The following is a 22,240-nucleotide window of genomic DNA, read 5'->3' on the forward strand; positions in this document are numbered from 1 at the left end:
TATTATAGTTATAAGTATTGTATTATAGTTAATATTAGTTTTAATATTTTGAGGACCTAACTAAATGTGGCATATGAGAGTTTGTACTGGATCTTCCCAATGTATTTTAGTTTTTCTAAAAGCATTGGGGAGAGGGGAGAACAGAGGGGTGTGGGCTGAACCTTTCCTCCAAATCAGTTCCTTGATGCTAATGCTCTCCCCATTGGTTTTATTTGTAAAGGGAATAATATGCAGGCACTTGTTATTAAGCTAGGAACTCATCTCAAGGTATGATGATGATGATGATGATGATGACAATATACTATAAACAAGTCAATATGAGAAGTACAATATCCTTGAGTCATTGAAAACCGTATGAACAGTTGGGATAGAAATAGACAGATACAAATAACATAGCTATTTAAGCTAACAGCCTATAATCTATATTATAAAACTCCAGCCACATTAATAAGTTGTTTCCCTTGTATTCAAGTACAGTTAGGCATCAGGAAGGGAGCATGTGTTTGTGCTCTGTGCCTGCCTGTGGGCTTCCCACAGGCATCAGGTTGGCTACAGTGAGAACAGAATGCTGGACTAGATGGGCCATTGGCCTCATCCACCAGGCTTTTTTTTACATTCTTATAATACTGTGGTTGTTTCCTTTTGTGAGGAATAAATGCTATTCAGATTTGCTAAAGCACAGGTGGCTGTGACCAGCAGTGTCCTTCTTTCGGAAGGAAGGCTCTTTGGCCCTGCAGTATTTTCTATTAGCAAAAAACGGGACATTAGCAAGGAAACAACATTTGGTCAATTCCCTCTTACTCCTTCAGACCTTACATATTCTCCCAATCTTCTCCAGAGCTGTAGAGGAAATATCATCATTTAGGGGGAGTGGGAAATGGCAAACATTGCCCCTTTCCTGCTCTGTTTATGGAAGCCTCCACTGGTTCAAAGAGTTGGTGCAGTGGACATCACTGAGTACAATGCAAATACCTTTTAGTGATGGAAAAAGAAATGTTGAATATTTTTCTTGTTGAAAAGTTATTGTTTACACATTTATTATATTTACAGCTTATTTTTATATTGTGAAAAAAATAAGTAGCAGGATATGACTGCTGCATAGGAAAAAACCAAATTCTTTCTTGCAACCATGTAGTAAATTGCATTTAAAATTATGTTAGCCATTCTTCTACAAAAATTTAAACCTGATTTCAATGTTAAAAGCAAATTAATTGTTTAATTAACACTCCATGCATCTAACACTTAATGGATTTCCCTTTAACAGTATCTTCCAGAAGATTATTTAAAGGTAAATCTTCAGTATGAAAGATGCCCTTCCACTTACTGTTAATATCATAATGGGAATGGAAGTGATGAAGAGCTTACCTGATACCTGCAAAGCTGGCTGAATGAGGATCAAGATATTTAAGAGCAAAAAGGCAGGCATTGGACACAACCAAACCTTCCACATAGCTACCCTGGAAATAAGACAAAGTCAGGGATTGCTGCTTTTCAGTTACTTCTTCATCATGAGTCATACAGAATGAAGTTTTCAGTCTTATATATACGCACAGTACTACACACAGAGCATAGCTTCATGGGAAATACCTATTCCAGAATAATATCTTGGGCCATATTGATTCTTTCCCCACCACTTAGCCTTGTAAAATCCACCAGTTTAAAATTCAAGATAATAATGCTCAGGGCTAAAAATATATATAAATAAATAAATAAGGAGGGAAGAGGGGACAGGTGATACAAATTGTTAACCAGTGTTTTTCTTTCTGGGAATGCTCAAGAGTACATGGTACTGGCACCTTTTTTTTCACATGTTAAAAGTGTGGCACTTGGTGTAACAACTTCTTGGTGGGCACCAGCACAATTTTTTTCTATTAAAAAAACTCCCAAACACTGTTGTTAGCTATAGTACTGTCAGAGGCTTGCCAAGCTCAGATAAAGTCTTCAGCTGGGAGTCTGAGTCCCTTTCCTCAGACATGGAACTTTCAGAGTTGATTCACAGAACTGTTCATTTAGTGGCTGGAGCCCAGTTCCAGCAACATCCATGGCATGCTTTGGGGAATGGGAAAGTAGAAGTAAAGTAAAGTAAAATAGAAGCAACCATCCAGGGCCCACATGCCGCTGCTGTGTAGAGCATGGGTAGGCAAACTAATCAACGTGTTTTTACATTAGTAGAATGTCTCCTTTTATTTAAAATGCATCTCTGGGTTATCTGTGGGGCATAGGAATTTGTTCATTCCCCCCAAAAAATTTAGTCTGCCCCCCCACAAGGTCTGAGGGACAGTGGACTGGCCCCCTGCTGAAGAAGTTTGCTGACCCCTGGTGTAGAGCAACAAATATTAATTTTCACACACACACACACATGCCCCAACATGCAGTTTTCTCATATTCTCCCCCCAGGCATTCAAGAAGCATTATTAGTCTTCAAGGGCACATTTTAGGCAGGCAAAAACATCCAAAGAAGGTACAACATAGGAATGGTGTCTTGGGAGGGTCCCAAAAGCCAGATATAGGTGCTTGGAGGGCCACATTCAGTCCCTGGGGCTAAAGCCTGCCCTCTCTACCTGCCTGCCTGAAGAAAGAAGAAAGTCAAGCAGGAGTGCAAGTTAGGATTCACTTCTCTTAGCACTGGCTTGGAGAATAAACATAAAGAGATAACAACACAAACCATTTTCATAGAGTCCATGTTGGAGCTGAGCTTGATGTTTCAGTGCATGGTAAGCTTATCAGCTTCATCATTTACTATTATTATATTTGTATCCCACCTTTTTCCCTTACAGGGACTCAAGGTGGTTTATAGATTACTGTAAATCTGGTTTATTAAATGTTCAGAGCTTTACAAAACGGACCACATTATTAAAGGGATAGGGAACCTGTGGCTCTGCAGATGTTGTTGGACTTCAGCTCCCATCATCCTTGACTGCTGCCATACTGGATGGGACTGATGAGAGTTGGAGTCCAACCACGTCTGAAGATGCACATGTTCCCCATCCCCCTTTGTACAACTCCGTGTTGGGTCTTTCTCATGACTTTACCTGCCCATTCAAGCAAACACTACTAATACAGATCACAGGCAGAACGGCTGACGGTCCACATTGTGAGGTATACTAGACCTATTCCAGATAGTAATATTGTGCAACTTAAAGCAACAGGATGAATAAAATCTGACTCTCTTGAAATAAAAATTGTCCAGACCAAAATATGGTTCCAAAGCTTTACTAATAGAACTTTCTTTGAATAGTCTTAATAATGATGCATCCAAATAGTTGTATAAAATCCTATGCTTGTTCAAGCACAGGAACATCTTCTTAGAAATATAATATTTCTTCAAACAGGTCTGAAATCAAAGGTATATTGCTCCACATGCAGGCTCCATTAGCCTACATCCAGCCTGAGGCTTTATTTTCCAGGACAGATTTATTTGCATACCTCTATTTTGCTGTGGCTTGAGAACAAAGAACTCCCTCCAAATGGAAATTTTCAACTGAATAACCCTCCCATGTAATCTTAAGTTAAACACCATGTGAGAGAGCAGCAGACATACCCTCAACAGTTAATTATCAGCATCTTAGGTACCCGGAGAGCTCTTCTTAGCTGCACTGGAATTTTCCATGCCCCTTTAGCAATACACATACGGAGTCATTTTCCATTTCAAAATACAATTAAACAATTATACTTAAAAAGGCCAACATTCTTTAACCTCGAGCCTCCAGGTGTTATTAGAATCACCAGGTGTTATTAGACTACCTCTCCCTTCATCCCTGATTATGCTGACTGAGGATCATGGGAGTTATAGACCAACAACGTCTGGGGACCCAAGCTTGAAGACAATAAATTTGGGATTTACAACTGAAATAGGGGAAAAATCCCTATAGTGGTTCTGATCTTTGTGCAGGCCCTAAGAGCTAAACCTGTACTTGGCTCCTATAGTTAGGAAAGGTTCTTCAAACTAGTATGCACTTTTGAAATCTATGTAGGATGACTAACTTTTACTATTCATTATTGACTGGCTTTTCTATTCAGCTTTAAGTTCCATTTAAGTCAAATGGACACTGTTTTCAAGAAATGTATTTTGCAACAGGATATTAAGAAACCAGTTTTCAAGTCTTTTGAGTTCAGTAAGCTATCATCAGCTAATAACCATATGTTGTCTGCAGTTGAGCCTAAAGTTCAGTAAGTCCAAAAGAGGAAGTATTTGCATGTAAATTGCTTTAGGTAAAACGTGAAAAGGCACAACAAGAAAATAAGAAGGGATGAAAATGTTACTATTAAATGTATACAGGCTGCAAGCTTAAGCATCCTTCCTCAGTAGTAAACCCCTTTGAGCACAATTGGATTTTCTTTGTAGAAAATTTGTTTAGGATTGGGCTGCCAGAATAAACTTCATTTTTTAAAAAGGTGAATAAATATAATATTCAACAGTTTCTTTTTTAAAAAAAAATAAATATTTATTAAGATTTTACGGAACAGAACAAAAAATTTATCATTTCAAAACGTATCATTTCCATACATAAAGTTCATATAAAAAATAATACAACAGAAAAACAAAAATATATAGCAAGAAAAAAGAAAGATAAAAAGAAGGGGAAAAAAATGAAAAACCCTTTTTCTTAAATTTATAAAGTTCCATACCCCTCTGTCTTGACCTCCTCACGTCCCCCTTTTTTGTGTTCCTCTTTAATCCAATCCAATTCAGCAAATTCAAAACCTTATTTAAGCCATACTTAATTTTATATTCTTCTAGTTATTATGTCTCAATTTTCCATTTATTTATGATCCATACCTCATCTTATATACTGTGACATAATAATGTTCTGTTCATAACCCCCTATCCTTTTAAACATTCTTCTTTTAATTCACATTTAACCAAATCACACCAACCCTGTTACCTTCAGTTCCCACATCCTATTAACACTCAAAGATTTTACAATATTTTTGTAGATAGTCCTTAAACTTTTTCCAGTCCTGTTCAATCGAATCTTCTCCCTGGTCACGGATTCTGCCAGTCATTTCAGCCATCTCCATGTAGTCGATTACTTGCGTCTGCCAGTCCTCCACGGTGGGTAGATCTTGTGTCTTCCAGTACTTGGCAAGCAGTATTCTTGCTGCTGTTGTTGCATACATAAAAAATGTTCTATCTTTCTTTGACACCCGTTGGCCAACTATGCCCAAAAGAAAGGCCTCTGGTTTCTTAGGAAAGGTACTTTTAAATACCTTCTTGAGTTCATTGTATATCATTTCCCAGTAAGCCTTGACCCTTGGGCATGTCCACCAAAGGTGAAAGAATGTTCCCTCAGCTTCTTTACATTTCCAACACTTGTTGTCAGGCAGGTGATAAATTTTTGCAAGCTTGACTGGGGTCATGTACCACCTGTAAATCATTTTCATAATATTCTCCTTTAAGGCAATACATGCCGTAAACTTCATGCCGGTGGTCCACAACTGCTCCCAGTCAGCAAACATAATGTTATGACCTAAATCCTGCGCCCATTTAATCATTGCTGATTTGACCGTTTCATCCTGAGTGTTCCATTTCAACAGCAAGTTATACATCTTTGACAGAATCTTAGTTTTTGGCTCTAACAGTTCTGTTTCCAATTTTGATTTCTCCACCTGGAAGCCAATTTTTTTGTCCAAATTATAGGCCTCTCTTATTTGATAATAATGAAGCCAATCTCGCACTTTGTCTTTTAATTTATCAAAACTCTGCAGTTTCAATCTGTCACCTTCTTGTTCCAAAATTTCCCAATATTTTGGCCATTTGGCCTCCGTATTGAGCTTTTTCTGAGCCTTAGCTTCCATAGGTGACAACCACCTTGGGAATATTCAACAGTTTCAAGCCATTCAACAGCTATTCAGATTATGTGAAAGTGGGGCCTCATTCAGAGGGACTGAAAATCACTTCTTATTTATTTTCTTTATTCTTACATTTATATCTTACATTTATATATTATTCTTGCATTTATATCTTACACATATATATATATTTCTTACATTTGTCACCCTCAAGATGACATACATTGTTCTCCTCTTCCCCATTATATTTTTTTTTTATAAAATATTTATTAAAGTTTTACAAAATGAAAAAAGAAAAAGAAAAATACAAATAAAAAAGAAAAGAAAACAGTTCCATCTTTCCATTACATTCTTTCATTTACTTAATTTTCTGGACCTCCTCTAACCTCCCTTTTTGTATTCCAGTTTAATTTATCAGTTCAGCAAATCCTTCCCCTCTTTACTTGTCCTAATCTTTAACTTAAAATAATGTAACATTAGATTTTTACTTATTAATAGTCCATTTTTTCATACTCCTTATAGTATTATAACTAAAAACCACATAACTTTCAATCCAACATCATTCTAACATTCATTAATTTTGCAATATTTCTGTAAATAATCTTTAAATTTCTTCCAATCTTCTTCCACCGACTCTTCTCCCTGGTCTCGGATTCTGCCGGTCATTTCTGCATTCCATATAGTCTATCACCTTCAGCTGCCATTCTTCCAGGGCGGGTAGGTCTTGTGTCTTCCAATACTTTGCGATAAGTATTCTTGCTGCTGTTGTGGCATACATAAAAAAAGTTCTATCCTTCTTTAGCACCTGTTGGCCGACAATGCCCAGAAGAAAGGCCTCTGGTTTCTTCGAGAAGGTATATTTAAATAACTTTTTCAATTTATTATATATCATCTCCCAGAAAACCTTAATCCTTGGGCACGTCCACCAAAGGTGAAAGAATGTACCTTCTGTTTCTTTACATTTCCAACATTTGTTATCGGGCAAGTGATAAATTTTTGCCAGCTTGACTGGGGTCATGTACCACCTGTATATCATTTTCATAATATTCTCTCTTAAGGCATTGCATGCCGTAAACTTCATACCTGTGGTCCATAACTGTTCCCAGTCAGCAAACATAATATTATGTCCAACATCTTGTGCCCACTTAATCATAGCAGATTTCACCGTTTCGTCCTGAGTATTCCATTTCAACAGCAAGTTATACATCCTTGACAAAATCATAGTTTTGGGCTCTAACAGTTCTGTTTCCAATTTTGATTTTTCCACCTGGAATCCAATTTTTTTGTCCTGATTATATGCCTCCATTATTTGATAATAATGAAGCCAATCTCACACTTTATTCTTTAGTTTTTCATAACTCTGCAATTTCAATTTGTCTCCTACTTGTTCCAAAATTTCCCAATATTTCGGCCATTTGGCCTCCATATTGAGTTTTTTCAAAGCCTTTGCTTCCATTGGTGATAACCACCTTGGGGTTTTATTTTCAAATAAATCTTTATATCATATCCAGACATTAAATAATGCTTTCCTGACAATATGATTTTTAAATGCTTTATGTGCTTTGACCTTATCATACCACAAATATGCATGCCAACCAAATACGTTGTTAAAACCTTCCAAATCCAAAATGTCTGTATTCTCAAGGAGTAGCCAATCTTTCAACCAGCAGAAAGCTGCTGATTCATAATACAGTTTAAGGTCTGGCAGGGCAAATCCGCCTCTTTCCTTTGCGTCAGTTAGTATTTTAAATTTTATTCTAGGCTTCTTGCCCTGCCAGACAAATCTAGAAATATCTTTCTGCCACTTCTTGAAACAGTCCATCTTGTCCAAAATCTGTAATGATTGAAACAAAAATAACATTCTTGGCAATACATTCATCTTTATCACAGCTATACGGCCTAGCAGTGAAAGCTTCAAATTTGACCAAATTTCTAAATCTTTTTTCACTTCCGCCCAACATTTTTCATAATTATCTTTAAATAAATTCACATTTTGGCTGTCATATTAATCCCCAAGTATTTCACTTTTTTAACCACTGTTAAACCTGTCTCGTTCTGAAACCTCTCTCTTTCATTCTCTGTTAAATTTTTCCCCAAAACCTTTGTCTTTAGTTTGTTCAGTTTGAATCCAGCAACCTGACCAAAATCTTGAATCAGTTCCAAAACTCTTTTGGTACTAGATTCTGGCTCCTGTAATGTCAATACTAAATCGTCTGCAAATGCTCTCAATTTATACTGTTTAGCTCCGACTTGTATACCTTTCACCAACTGGTCTCTTCTAATCATATTCAGCAAAACCTCCAGGACTGATATAAAAAGCAATGGGGAAATTGGGCAACCTTGTTGTGTCCCTTTCTCTATCTTAAATTCCTCCGTCACCTCATTATTAACAATTAACTTGGCCTTTTGTTCAGAGTAAATTGCACTTATACCGTTTCCAAAGCTTTCTCCCACCCCCATCCCTTGTAGATTTTTCTTCATAAAACTCCAAGAAATATTGTCAAAGGCTTTCTCCGCGTCCACAAATATTAGAACTGCTTTAGTATTAATGTTCAAACTTTTCCAGGATTAATTATATTCCTCAAATTATCAGACAAATGTCTGCTCGGAAGAAAGCCTGTTTGGTCTTTATAAATCTCTTCCATCAACACTTTTTTTAATCTCTTGGCCAAAATATCTGCAAAAATTTTGTAATCCACATTAAGTAGTGATATGGGGCGGTAGTTCTTAAGCTGAGTTTTTTCAGTTTCTGTTTTCGGTATAAGTGTAATATATGTTTCTTTCCACGATTCTGGTACCTTTTTCCCTTCCAGTATTTCATTACAGACTTCTTTTAAAGGTTGTACTCCATTATATCCTCACAACAGTCTTGTGAGGTAGGATAGGTTGAGAGACTCATTCCTTAACCCTTCCTTAATGTTGTAAACCAGGAGGGAAGATCCACCCATAGCCTGTTTGGAATCTGGTCCTTCCCAGCACCTTATACCAACTTTTCTGGGAGTAATTCTACAATCCTAATCCTGATTCAATAGGATTTACATTTGAGTAAACATGGTTAAGATGTGTGGTAAACTAGTAGGATTTACTTTTGAGTGGATATGGATTGTGTTGTCAATATCTGGCATGGAACGAATACTGTTTTTTTAAATAATACAGTAATAATAAAATATTATGCAGTGTCCAACTGGTTTTGACCACAAACTATTATATGTGATTTTGGTTAGCAAATTTTGGAATTCAAATGATCAACTTTTGTTGGTACCACTCAAAACTGAATTAGGAATCTTTCTTTTCTGTATAAACATCTACCTTCCCCCTACTAATAGTTTGTCACAGACCACCAAGATTTGGTCAGAGCTAGCATCCATACTGGAGCATATGAATTCTCCAGAGTATTTATACTTTTTTGTGTGGAGATTTTAATGCCCAAACTGGAGCAATTGCAAAGGGTATCTTACTGCCTTTAGGCTTAGACATGGAAGATATCTGCCTAACTTCACATTGTTCTTTGGACAAGAAATATAATGCACAGGGCCTGAAAGTTTTGGAATTTCTATTCCAACATAACACAACACAACAACACAACACAACACAACACAACACAACAGCATAACACAACACAACAGTCAGGAGACAGTGAACATCCACAGCAGTGACCAGAGGAAGAAAGACTGCTAGGAGGAACACAGAGTGAAGAAACACCATGGTATACCTGCAGAAGCAAAACCAGATACCTTCATCTGCCCTCCTGCAATAAAATATGTCTCTCCTGTATCGGTCTCTACAGCCATAGCAGGCACTGTAATGGTTTGAATTTACCTCCAAAGGCACACTCTTCCATTGTCTCCCAAGACAGATAGATGCCAACAACAAGAACAATTTATAAATTCTAAAGGTCAATATACAAACATGGTGGAAGTGCTATTGACTACATTATAGTCTCTCCTTCAGTATTGCCTTCTGTGAACACTTTTGAAGTGTTAGAATGAACAGAAATGGTTTGGTTTCTTTGGAGTGACAATAACAGCTTCATAACACAGAGAGTGGCCCTCTATATAATGGCTGTAAAAAATAATAATCAGGAGATCAGAATCAGGTAAAATTGTGATAAATTGTTGTGATTCAGAGGTTTAATCTGAAATCAAGCTGGAATTGAGTTTGTTGGTGTCTTTGGAACTTTTCCCTCTTACATCATGAATGTTCGCAAATTGGATTTTTAAAAGGCAAAATCATATTAGAATTGGAGGTGTTAGATGCATAAGGGAAACTGTTTTAATGCTCAGGAATTTGGCAATAGTCTTCGCAGATTTTTACATTATGAATGGATGTTTTGCATTATTTTATTAATACTATTGCTTAATACAAGTTTGTCATGGCCTTTACTGGAACAATAAATTTATGAACTGAACTATTCAAGTGACTTCTTCATTCCCATGGCTGGAGTGACTGACCAGGATATTACAAGATAATTCAGAAGAATTAATTCAGGAAAAGAGGAAATGCTATATTTGAACATTTCAGCAGTGAGTTCATTGGTGTGTCATAAGCTTCCTCTTTCTCTGCAATTGGGCGGGAGCCCCTCCAAATGCATTATACGTGTGTATAAGTGGGGTGAGTGGGTTGTGTATGTATGCTTTGGCCCTGCCACCTTTAGACACTGATTGTTGTTCTAGAAACTCAGACCTTGAGCAAACATGGCTCTCAGGTAAAATATTTCCTCACCTATGAGGTATAAGAGTGTGCTGCATCTCTGTAAAAGACCCACATAGAGTGCATTGCAGGTTATCAATATATTATCAATAAACAGGTTATCAGTTTCAGGTTATCAATATGTAGGATACTTTGACTATTCCTTATTCCCTGGTCTTGAATGGGGTAACTGTACCCCTGAAGGACCAGGTGCGCAGCCTGGGAGTCATTTTGGACTCACAGCTGTCCATGCAGCGCAGGTTAACTCCGTGTCCAGGGCAGCTGTCTACCAGCTCCACCTGGTATGCAGGCTAAGACCCTACCTGCCCGCGAACTGTCTCGCCAGAGTGGTGCATGCTCTAGTTATCTCACGCTTGGACTACTGCAACGCGCTCTACGTGGGGCTACCTTTGAAGGTGCCCCGGAAACTGCAATTAATCCAAAATGCGGCAGCTAGACTGGTGACTGGGAGTGGCCGCCGGGACCACATAACACCAGTTCTGAGAGATCTGCATTGGCTCCCAGTACGTTTCCGAGCACGATTCAAAGTGTTGGTGCTGACTTTTAAAGCCTTAAACAGCCTCGGTCCTGTATACCTGAAGGAGCGTCTCCATCCCCATCGTTCAGCCCGGACACTAAGATCCAGTGCCGAGGGCCTTCTGGCGGTTCCCTCATTGCGAGAAGTGAGGCTACAGGGAACCAGACAGAGGGCCTTCTCGGTAGTGGCGCCCGCCCTGTGGAACGCCCTCCCATCAGATGTCAAAGAGATAAACAATTACCTGACATCTTAAGGCAGCCCTGTTCAGAGAAGTTTTTAATATGTAACGCTGTACTGTTTTTAACACTTGATTGGGAGTCGCCCAGAGTGGCTGGGGAAACTCAGCCAGATGGGCGGGGTATAAATAATAATTTATTATTATTATTATTATTATTATTATTCCATATTCTGGAAAGAAGGCATAAGAGTTAATAAAGTATGTGTGTCTGTGGATGATAATATTTTCCTATGGGCCTTGAAGTGTATGGGGAGCCTTGTTAACTGTTTTGCGTGGTACCTTTTAAGAATAACCAATTCAGGTTGCAATCCGGTATACACGATTTGTTTAATTCAGTGGGGTTTACTTCTGAGTAAAGTATAGTTATTGTTGTGTAAGCCCACACAAGCCCATATAATGTTGAGTAGCCTTTTTAAAGGCAAGTACTGTACTAAATAGGCCTATTTGGATATGAAACTACATATACAAAATTAGGTATTGAATTAGCAGAGCTGCACATATGGAATTCCTATATTTTTTTAAAAAAATATGATGATTGGCTTCCCTGGAAGAGTGGAGGAGGGCTAGATGTACCCCATACTATTCCTATAAAACCAGACAAGTGGGATTTTAGCTTTATGCATGGACACTGTGCTGATTTAGGGCAAAAATATTGTGCAGTACCTTGGTTGCCAGAGGATATCAATGACATGGTCCTTAGTTTTTCAAGTCAAGTCACCTTTAATTTATTATTTTTTTATTTCATAAAATGTATACACCTCTTGATTTTTTAAAAACCACAAAGTAGTTTACAAAATGGTAAAACAAAAAAATCAAGGAGAAATTCCAACCATACTTAAAAACATACAAAAGTTAAAATACTAAAACAGATTAAAATTACCTTAATTTGCATTTATTCTATTTAGAATATGTCCCCCCCCCTAAATAATAATTATGCATTCAGAGCATGCCACACAATGAATGTGGTGATAGAAAGGACCTCTGCATATGCATATGGTTACTTCTTGGAAATGAATTAATAATGCAATCCTACCCCTGTCAATTCAGAAGTAATTCCTACTGAGCTCAATGAGACTTGCTCCCACATTACAGCCTATCTCCCTCTTTATCATCCACAAGCATTTCTGAATCATTGTGAAGAACGATCTCACTGTCACGATACAGAGAGTTTCCAAAGCTGCCAGTGGTTTGTTGTTTTCTATTTCTTCTTTTGTAGAAAATATAGAGTGCAGTACCCATGCCAATGAGGATGAAGATAACCGGTAGAAGTACCTTTGCAACTCTGCCATGTGCTGATGCAGGAATATCTTCTTGTTCTGTGAATGGGGAAAGATGTATAAATCACACACACAAACTCACAAATAGAGAAACACACACACATATAGACCCCCTTGTATGAAAAGGAGGGATAGCTGGGTGGTGTTTGCAGCTCATAAGCATAGTGTGCCAAGAACTTACAGACCATTGAAATGGCCACGTGACTGGAGGGCATGGAGAGGGGATACAGAAGCAGAAGAGATGGGGAGTCAGAAACATCTTGTCCCTTCTTAAAGAAAAGGGCTTTGGCAGGCTGTGAAGGAATCCAACACAGCTGGAAAAAAACTACAAAATGCCAAGGCAATGGTGCACCACCCCCCATTTATTTTTGTACTACATCTTAAACAGAATACTATTCTGTTCTTTCATGTTCCATCTGAAACACTGTGGAATATTCCATTACCCAACCCCCAATTCTCCGCTTCATAGTGGCAGTTCTATACCAGAAAGGAGAGTCGTCACCCTTTTCCCCCAGTAGAGAGCTATAATGCCTCCACCTTTTCCCAGAAATTTCTCTCTTCAGCATTGAACCAGAAGTTCTTTTCTCAGAATGTTTGGTGCAGGGCTCTGGATAGCAAGAATGCTTATAATTTTTCCTGAATTCTTTTCACAAAACAGCCTTACCTGTCTTTTTTGTAGGTGCTTTAGTTGTCTCTTCAATAACTGTAAAACAAAAGATATGCTTATGTTCTCAGAATAGTAAGAAAGTTAGGTATGCAAATCATTATTTTTTAATAAAAAAATTAGCATAGATTAGCAACAGAGTGAACCAGACTGAGGAGTGAAAAGAAACTTAAGCAGCATGCCAGCAAGCACATCCTGGTGCCATTCTCATCTAGAACAAAAATGTAGGATTGGTCAACTGACATTTCATAGCTTATCATAAGAAGATAAGAAGAGCCTGCTGGATCAGGCCGGTGGCCCATCTAGTCCAGCGTCCTCTTCTCCCAGTGGCCAAACAGATGCCTGTGGGAAAACAGGAAGCAGGATTTGAGCACAAAAGCACTCTCCCCTCCTGTGGTTTCCAGCAACTGATATTCAGGACCATTGGTGCCTCCAACTGCAGTGGCAGAGCATAGCCACGGTGGCTAAAGAATACAGCGAAAATACAGCTTAAGTTTAGAAAAAAAAGGTTGGCATGTCCTCCTCCTACTCTGGCTGGTACTGGTGTTATCTTTGATGGAGAACAAATAATAGGCAGTCTTGGTTTGGCAACTGGAGCTGGAAAGAAGCCTGATTCACTCTCTGTGATTAATCCAAAGCTAAGGGGTTGGAGATACCTCTCCCCTCCAAAACCTAACAGGAAAAAAGATCTGTTGGAGTTTTAATGCTGTGTGCACTTTCATCTTATGCCTCCAGTGATTTTCCTCCCAATGAAACAAAAGTCAAAGGTATGTAATGGGACCTCTGGAATCCCTTAGTGCCTGAAAAATGTGGTGGGTGGGTGTGACAATATTATAGGAAGCACATTTATCCTTTTATTTTTCAGGCTTTGGGCCCTGACATATCACACCATGAAAAGAACATGATTATGCACTTTAGATATGGCATTTGCTTTTGGGTGTGCTTCTTTCAATAAAAAAATCAATAAATATATGTTAATATTTAAAAATGGGAGCCAAGTTTTAAATTTGAAGTGTTTAGTATAGTCACTTAATCCCTTTGCTTAGCAAGATCAGCAATGATGAGCTGAGTTTTAAAAATGTCAGTGTGGAGACTACTAAATGCTCTTCCCTTTTGAGGAAAATGACAAATTTATGATATTTATCGCACAGCAATTCTGGGGACTGAGAATGATTGTGGGAACCTTGACCATTAGATATTGATAAAATGTTAATAACCTTATTAGTTATAAAAGACAGAATATTCTATAGTTAAAGGTAAAGGTACCCCTGCCCGTACGGGCCAAGTCGTGTCCGACTCTAGGGTTGTGCGCCCATCTCACTTAAGAGGCCGGGGCCCAGCACTGTCCGGAGATACTTCTGGGTCACGTGGCCAGCGTGACGAAGCTGCTCTGGCGAGCCAGCGCCAGCGCAGCACACGGAAACGCTGTTTACATTCCTGCTATAAAGCGATACCTATTTATCTACTTGCACTTAGGGGTGCTTTCAAACTGCTAGGTGGGCAGGAGCTGGGACCGAAGGATGGGAGCTCACCCCGCCACGGGGATTCGAATCGCCGACCATACGATCGGCAAGTCCTAGGCACTGTGGTTTTACCCACAGCGCCACCCGCGTCCCATTCTATATTTAGTAGCAAATAATTAACAGACTTCAGCTTTGGTTCTACCTTTTCTCCTGCCATTTATTGTTAGGGAGTATTTAGTTGGTTGGAAGTATCAGTAAAGTCTGTCAACATTTGAAAAAAGAATAGGAAGTGACAAGGAGTAGGAAAGACAAAATGCAGAGTATCAATTTGATGAAATGTGGCTTATGCTAGAAAAAGGATGACTGACAGTCTAGAAAGATTACCTAGTAAGAATAGGACAAGGTGAAATATTGTTAAAATGCCAAGAGAGAGAAAAGTCCCTTTCTGTAGTAACATGGAAGCCCCTTCCTTGGAGAGCTTTAGGAAGAAGGCAAATAAAGAGACGACAAGGATAAACTTCTAGTAGCATGATCTAGTCAGACAGCAATTAGAGCAGGGTGTCCTAAGACACTAATTTTAGACAAGTGACTCAATGTTCAACTGCATCAGAATTATTGTGAAATTCAGCTGAATAGCCATTTAAGACTTACTTTTGCGTCTTTTACATATAAATCCCTTAGAGTATCCACAGTGCTCCCTGGACCACTTCCCATTGTGGCTGTTCATGAGAATGCAGTTCTTATCGCTATCACTGAAAATAGCTTGAGGATCAGGTGTGGACTCTTCATCTTTCCAGTTGACAAAATCCAGTGCAGTGTTATCTTGCCATATCCATTCTCCTAATTATAAAAGTAAAATAAAGGGCATAAAGACTATCAAGAAAAAGAGTAGTGTCACTGCACGATCCTGGATTTGCATGAAGTCAGACTGGGAAAGAGCGATAGGAAGGAAAGTGGCGGTTTACAACAGCAGTGTTTTGAGTAAAGCAGGAATGGAGAGAGGTTTGGGGGAGAAAAGGAAATGGCAGTTGTAAATCATAGGGATGCCATATTTCCAAAAGTAAAAACCAGGCCACTCTGGTTTGAGTGCAGTTTTCTGTATGACTTGCCTAAGATTCAGTACAAAGCGCTGCCTTTCAGAAATTCCCAGTAATTTCTGAGAAACTCTGGACATATGGCAGCCCTACCATAGCAGAGGTTTGAGTAAAGCATGGATGGACAGAACTGACTGGGCAATGGTGCTTTAAAGCAACAGCAAGGTTTGTGTAAAACAAGGGTGGGGTGGAGGAACAGAGAGGAAACGGCAGGTTTATACCACGGCCAAGGTTTCAGTAAAGTGGGTAAGAGGGAAGCTAGGGAGGAAGATGGGGAAGATCTAGGACAGTGTTTCCAAAACCTGGGACTTCAGCTGTTTTTGAACCACTATTCCCATCATCCCTAACCACTGGTCTTGCTAGCTAGCTAGGAATGATGGGAGTTGTAGTCCCAAAACAGCTGGAGACCCAAATTTGGGAAACACTGGTCTAGAGGGTTAATGTGGGGGAAATGGCTGGGGTGGGTGGGTGTTGATGAGTGGAGCAAGCAGGGGCACAGCCCCATGTATTATAAATAAATATTGAATGTTAAACCATTACCATCTATGTTTCTGAACAATCCTATCCAATAGTCAGCATGCTGAGATTGCTGGGTATGCTCCATCAAAAAGTTCAATTCAGCTGAATCTTCTATAGAAATCAAGGTGCTACCTAGGAAACATCAAACAAGTAAAGTAAACTCATTTAAAAATTGCATTCCTGTTTTAATTTTTTTTATTCATTTTAATTTATTTAAAATATTCCCATTTTAATATATTTTTTAAAAAATATAACTGTAACCCACCCTGGGACCTTATGGTGATGGGTAGGTAACAAATCACCATCATATATGTATTAGACATGCACTGGTAGAACTGACATGAGGTTTGATGGGACACTTGACAGCCCTGGCAAGTGATCCTTGGCAATAATGAAGTTGTCAGGAGTGTTGATGAAAATGCCTGCCCCCAGGATGCAGGAATGGTGAGCTGGGTGACAGAGTCCCTTTCTTAGTGAAGCCCTTTTTCCAGGCAGCAAGGACTCTGCTCACTTCATCACCCCTCTGTTTATCTCACACCCCTGGCCAATCTCTCTTCCTCTCACTTTACCTCACTTTTGCACTGCCAGCAGCAAAAAGTCAGCTTAGCAAGAAAGCACTGCTGCTGCCACACACCATTTTTGTTCCCCCCACAGTGCTTCTCTGGCCCCAGTGGAGCAACCTTCTGTCTGGGCTCAGAGGTACTGGGGAGGAAATAAAATGGCGAGCCACAGCAAGTGGGATTTCTGGCTACACTGCATGCTTCAGGTGAGGACACATAGAGGGGAGCTGTCTTTCAAAGTGCTTGGATCAATGCCTGAGTGTGCTGATCCCTGATACCAGGCCTGCATATCAGGTTTTCTAAATATTCTTTTAATAATTCACTGGTCAACAACAAATTTGTTGTCTGCGTTTTTTCAGTTGATTTAGGACGAATCTGACGCGCTGAATGCAAAAATCACATTGGTTTTGCTCAATCAGGTCAAGTTTTTGAGCTATGGCCACATGTCGGTTTTTTACGTTTTTGTTCACATGTACGCTTGTGTGGGGCATTTTAGAAGAAGTTGGTGGGGGTAAAATGCCATGTCGAATAATTGTTTTGATTGGAAATGATTATTTTAATGACAAGAAGTATTCAGGTCCGATAGTTCTGGGTGATTATGTCGAAAAGGGATCAGTTTGAAGTCATAAAACCTCGAAATCTTCCATAAATTGGTGCGGCCTCAAGTATCCTGATCTTCACGTCGTCCTGTGGCTCATTGTGATGAAATTCCAGTGCCTATCTTCGGAGAACTTCCTGACATTAGTGACGAAGATGCCTCCAGTGTTGAAGGACATGAAGAAGAAGAAGTGGTTCTTGAAGATGGTTCTTCCCAAAAGGAGTTGAATGATCTAGTTCACGACCTCAGCTTGTCAAAGTACTCTGCCGAACTGTTGGCATCCAGATTGAAGGGAAAAAACCTCCTCTCTGACAGTGCTCGCATCAGCTTCTTCCACAACAGGCATCAAGTGTACCTCCGTTTTTTCTCGGAAGAGAAGGACTTGGTGTACTGTGCAGATATTGCGCAGCTTCTGCTCAAGCTTGGAGTGCCACAGTACGAACCCAAAGATTGGAGACTGTTCATTGACAGCAGCAAGCAATCACTGAAATGTGTTCTGCTACACAACGGCAACCTGTTTGCCTCTATACCCCTGGCTCATTCGAGTACACTGAAGGAGAACTATGAAGCGGTGAAGTATGTGCTGGAGAAAATTGGTTATGATCAGCATAAGTGGTTTATTTGTGTTGACCTGAAGATGGTGAACTTTTTGTTGGGACAACAGTCTGGCTTCACCAAGTACCCATGTTTTCTGTGCATGTGAGATAGTAGGGACCGTGCTCAGCATTACACGAAGAAGGACTGGCCTGTGTGGGAGGAATTGGTGCCTTGCAAAGAAAGGAACGTCATCAACGACCCTCTGGTGGACAGAGACAGAATACTCTTCCCACCGCTGCACATCAAGCTCAGCTTAATCAAGCAGTTCACCAAGGCTCTGGACAAGGATGGTGTCTGCTTCACTTACTTGTGCCAGGCTTTTCCAGGATTGACCATGGAGAAGTTGAAAGCTGGCATCTTTGACGGTCCTCAGATCCGTCAGCTCATCAGAGATCCAGAGTTCGGAAAGTCAATGAACGAGGTGGAACTGGAAGCGTGGAAGGCATTTGTTCTGGTAGTGAAGAACTTTCTTGGCAACAATAAGGCCAGAAACTACGCAGAACTTGTCAACAACATGCTGACTGCTTTCAGAAACCTGGGCTGCAACATGAGCGTCAAGATGCACTACCTATTTTCACATATGGACCGGTTTCCTGAGAACCTGGGTTCAATGAGTGACGAGCAGGGGGAGAGATTCCATCAGGACATGAAAGAGATGGAGACCAGGTATCAGGGTCGCTGGGACGCAGTCATGATGGCGACTACTGTTGGACTCTGAAGAGAGACCTCCCTGCCGCTGAGCATTCCAGGAGTTCCAAGAAACGGAAGTTCAAGCCCTGAAGTTTGAAAAATTGTGAAGCAACGTGCAATTTACGTGTACTTACCTTTATCAATGCCCACCATTCAGTTTACAGTAATCGATGTTTCTATCAGGTAATCAATATATGTTGTTGGAAAAACATTTTTTTCTCTTAAAAACATATTTAGGATGATATGTGTTGACAAAAATCAGCTGATAATGCCACAAAAATGTAATCGATTTTGTGACAAGATCTGATTTTTTTCAAATCAACATAACACAAAAACCTGACCTGATGGAGAGAAACGGATGCCATTTCCTGATTCAGCAGTGCAAAGATACTGTATTTTTCGCCCTATAGGACGCACTTTTTCCCCTCCAAAATTGAAGGGGAAATGTGTGTGCGTCCTATGGGGCGAATGCAGGCTTTCGCTGAAGCCTGGAGAGCGAGAGGGGTCGGTGCGCACCAACCCCTCTCGCTCTCCAGGCTTCAGGAGAGCCCCACCGCCAGCCCCACAAGCTCGGGGGACAGCGGGGAGGTGCAACGTGCCTTTCCCGCTGTCCCCCGACTTGGTTAGAAGGCTGGCGGGGGGGAGAAGGCTGCTCCTCCCCGTCGCCAGCCCCGCAAACTCGGGGGACAGCAGGAGGCGCATCGCGCCTTGCTCGCTGTCCCCCGACTTGGTTAGAAGGCTGGCGGGGGGGGGGAGAAGGCTGCTTCTCCCCGACGCCAGGGCCGCAAACTCAGGGGACAGCGGGAGGCGCAGCACTCCTCCAGCCCCGCAAGCTCCCAGAGTGATGCCAAAGCTCTGGGTCCCGTTCTGGGGGCTGGGGGAGGGGGAAGCTCGGGCTTCCCCCTCCTCCAGCCCCGCAAGCTCCCAGAGCGATGCCAAAGCTGCACGCAGCTTCGGCATCGCTCTGGGTCCTGTTCTGGGGGCTGGCGTCGGGGGAAGCCCGAGCTTCCCCCGCCCCAGCCCCGCACCTGGGGGGGGGGGGAAAATAATTTTTCCCCCTTTATTCCCCCCCCCCCAAATCTAGGTGCGTCCTATGGGCCGGTGCGTCCTATAGGGCGAAAAATACGGTACCCTAAATCAGTTGTAGAAATCTAGACAACATTCAAAAAGTAAAAAATTGTTGCCCAGTGAAATCTTTCTGTTGCTGGATTCAGACAGTAAGAAAGAAGCCGTTGTTTGCAGTGAGATCTCATGGGAGCCTCCCAGAGCCAGCATGAGAATTCTCTGCCTTGCATAAGGGGCAAGACACTCTCTTTTCCCCCAATATTTTTTATTAATTTTCCAGAATTTTAAACTAACAAACATACATTATAACTGTACTTAATCCAATCTTAATAACATTGTTAAGTGACTTCCTCAAATTCCCTTGACTGAATTTCAATATATATCATTGTAACGGTTTTCCAAAACAAAATCTCATAAAATTTACTTAATCCTCTTAACATCTTTGTTTCTTTTCATCTTTGCTTTACTTTAAACATATTATTCTATAACTTCACATATTCAAATCCTTAGCCTATCTATTATTTTTTTTTGGCAAGTATTTCTGTTTAAGAGGCAAGACACTCTCGGTGTGCTGGCTCTGGAAAGGTAGGGGTGGTTGTGTGGGTGGTGGTTCCAGGGTTGTTCTGGCTTTACACACAATCCCTAGAAACCAACCCCCCTATAAGTCATCTGTACCCCCAATGAGTTCAGAGAGATATGCCAGGTTTATTCCCTTCCTGATTTATCATCACAGCAATCCTGGTGGATAAGTTTAAACTGAAAGGTGGGGCTTGGCCTAAGAGCACCCAGTAAGCTTTGTGAGCGAGCAGGAATTTGAACCCCTTTCTCTCTGGTCAAAGTCCAAGGCTGAAAGCCCGTACCCACTTACTTAGCTATAGGCCCCATTGAACTCGATGGGACATACTTCTGAATAGACATGCTAGGATATGTATAGTAGGACTGCACTGCAACACTAACCAGTGTACAATACTGGCTTTGGACACTAACTAGGAATCTTCTAGCATGGAAAAATCACATTGTAATTTGAATCAAAATGACACCCACCTAACTGAGTACATTTGAAGGATGCATCCGGCCATCCATTTGAAGGCTGGTTGATTTGATAGCAATGAGCCCGAAAAGGAATCCAAGATCTCTGGTCCTCTTTTGAGTCAGGGCATTTCCCTGGGACTTGTGGAGCCTCAGTTGGGAGTTTACCTATTATGAAACAAATATTTTATTTTTTGAACAGGTATCTTAGAAACCCTTAAGTACCAGAGATATGCACAAGATTTGAACAAATCCAAAATCTTGAGGTGCACATGAGTATCTTGGAGGAATCCTGGAAATGAAGAAGGTGAAATGGGAGGTGAAACTCTGCAAATTTGCACATGTCAAAGAAGTCTCCCTAAAATAATAGGTTTATAGTTTCTTAGTACTCCTGGATGCTTACTCACAGTAATGTCAAATGAGGCTTACTCCTAGGTAAATGTGTATAGAATTCATAGAATCATAGAATCATAGAGTTGGAATAGAGCACAAGGGCCATCGAGTCCAAACCCCTGCCAAGCAGGAAACACCATCAGAGCACTCCTGACATATGGTTGTCAAGCCTCTGCTTAAAGACCTCCAAAGAAGGAGACTCCACCACACTCCTTGGCAGCAAATTCCACTGTCGAACAGCTCTTACTGTCAGAAGTTCTTCCTAATGTTTAGGTGGAATCTTCTTTCTTGTAGTTTGGATCCATTGCTCCGTGTCCGCTTCTCTGGAGCAGCAGAAAACAATCTTTCTCCCTCCTCTATATGACATCCTTTTATATATTTGAACATGGCTATCATATCACCCCTTAACCTCCTCTTCTCCAGGCTAAACATGCCCAGCTCCCTTAGCCGTTCCTCATAAGGCATTGTTTCCAGACCTTTGACCATTTTGGTTGCCCTCCTCTGGACACGTTCCAGTTTGTCAGTGTCCTTCTTGAACTGTGGTGCCCAGAACTGGACACAGTACTCCAGGTGAGGTCTGACCAGAGCAGAATACAGTGGCACTATTACTTCCCTTGATCTAGATGCTATACTCCTATTGATGCAGCCCAGAATTGCATTGGCTTTTATAGCTGCCGCGTCACACTGTTGGCTCATGTCAAGTTTGTGGTCAACCAAGACTCCTAGATCCTTTTCACATGTACTGCTCTCAAGCCAGGTGTCCCCCATCTTGTATTTGTGCCTCTCATTTTTTTTGCCCAAGTGCAATACTTGACATTTCTCCCTGTTAAAGTTCATCTTGTTTGTTTTGGCCCAGTTCTCTAATCTGTCAAGGACATTTTGAAGTGTGATCCTGTCCTCTGGGGTGTTAGCCACCCCTCCCAGTTTGGTGTCATCTGCAAATTTGATCAGGATGCCCTTGAGTCCATCATCCAAGTCGTTGATAAAGATGTTGAATAAGACCGGGCCCAAGACAGAACCCTGTGGCACCCCA

The 22,240-nt window shown here is 40.7% G+C and overlaps 2 protein-coding genes across 2 annotated transcripts in view; both read right to left on the minus strand.

Annotated features, from left to right (window-relative positions):
• LOC128398412 (macrophage mannose receptor 1-like) overlaps positions 1–1,426 on the minus strand; it is a 56,026-nt gene extending 54,600 nt beyond the window's left edge. Inside the window, exon 1 of the mRNA XM_053359446.1 lies at positions 1,366–1,426. Within this exon, the coding sequence (XP_053215421.1) occupies positions 1,366–1,426 (61 nt within the window). The remainder of the gene's footprint in view (positions 1–1,365) is intronic.
• A 10,750-nt stretch (positions 1,427–12,176) lies between these two features.
• The window catches only part of LOC128398411 (macrophage mannose receptor 1-like), a 43,194-nt gene continuing 33,130 nt past the window's right edge, over positions 12,177–22,240 (minus strand). The window contains exons 26-30 of the mRNA XM_053359444.1: positions 20,830–20,982; positions 16,297–16,407; positions 15,314–15,502; positions 13,200–13,238; positions 12,177–12,574 (exon numbers count right to left, since the gene is read on the minus strand). Coding sequence (XP_053215419.1) covers positions 12,345–12,574; positions 13,200–13,238; positions 15,314–15,502; positions 16,297–16,407; positions 20,830–20,982 — 722 coding nt within the window. The 3' untranslated portion in view covers positions 12,177–12,344. The remainder of the gene's footprint in view (positions 12,575–13,199; positions 13,239–15,313; positions 15,503–16,296; positions 16,408–20,829; positions 20,983–22,240) is intronic.

This window comes from Podarcis raffonei, chromosome 12 (genome assembly GCF_027172205.1).
Source record: "Podarcis raffonei isolate rPodRaf1 chromosome 12, rPodRaf1.pri, whole genome shotgun sequence".
In the NCBI taxonomy this organism is placed as follows: domain Eukaryota; kingdom Metazoa; phylum Chordata; class Lepidosauria; order Squamata; family Lacertidae; genus Podarcis; species Podarcis raffonei.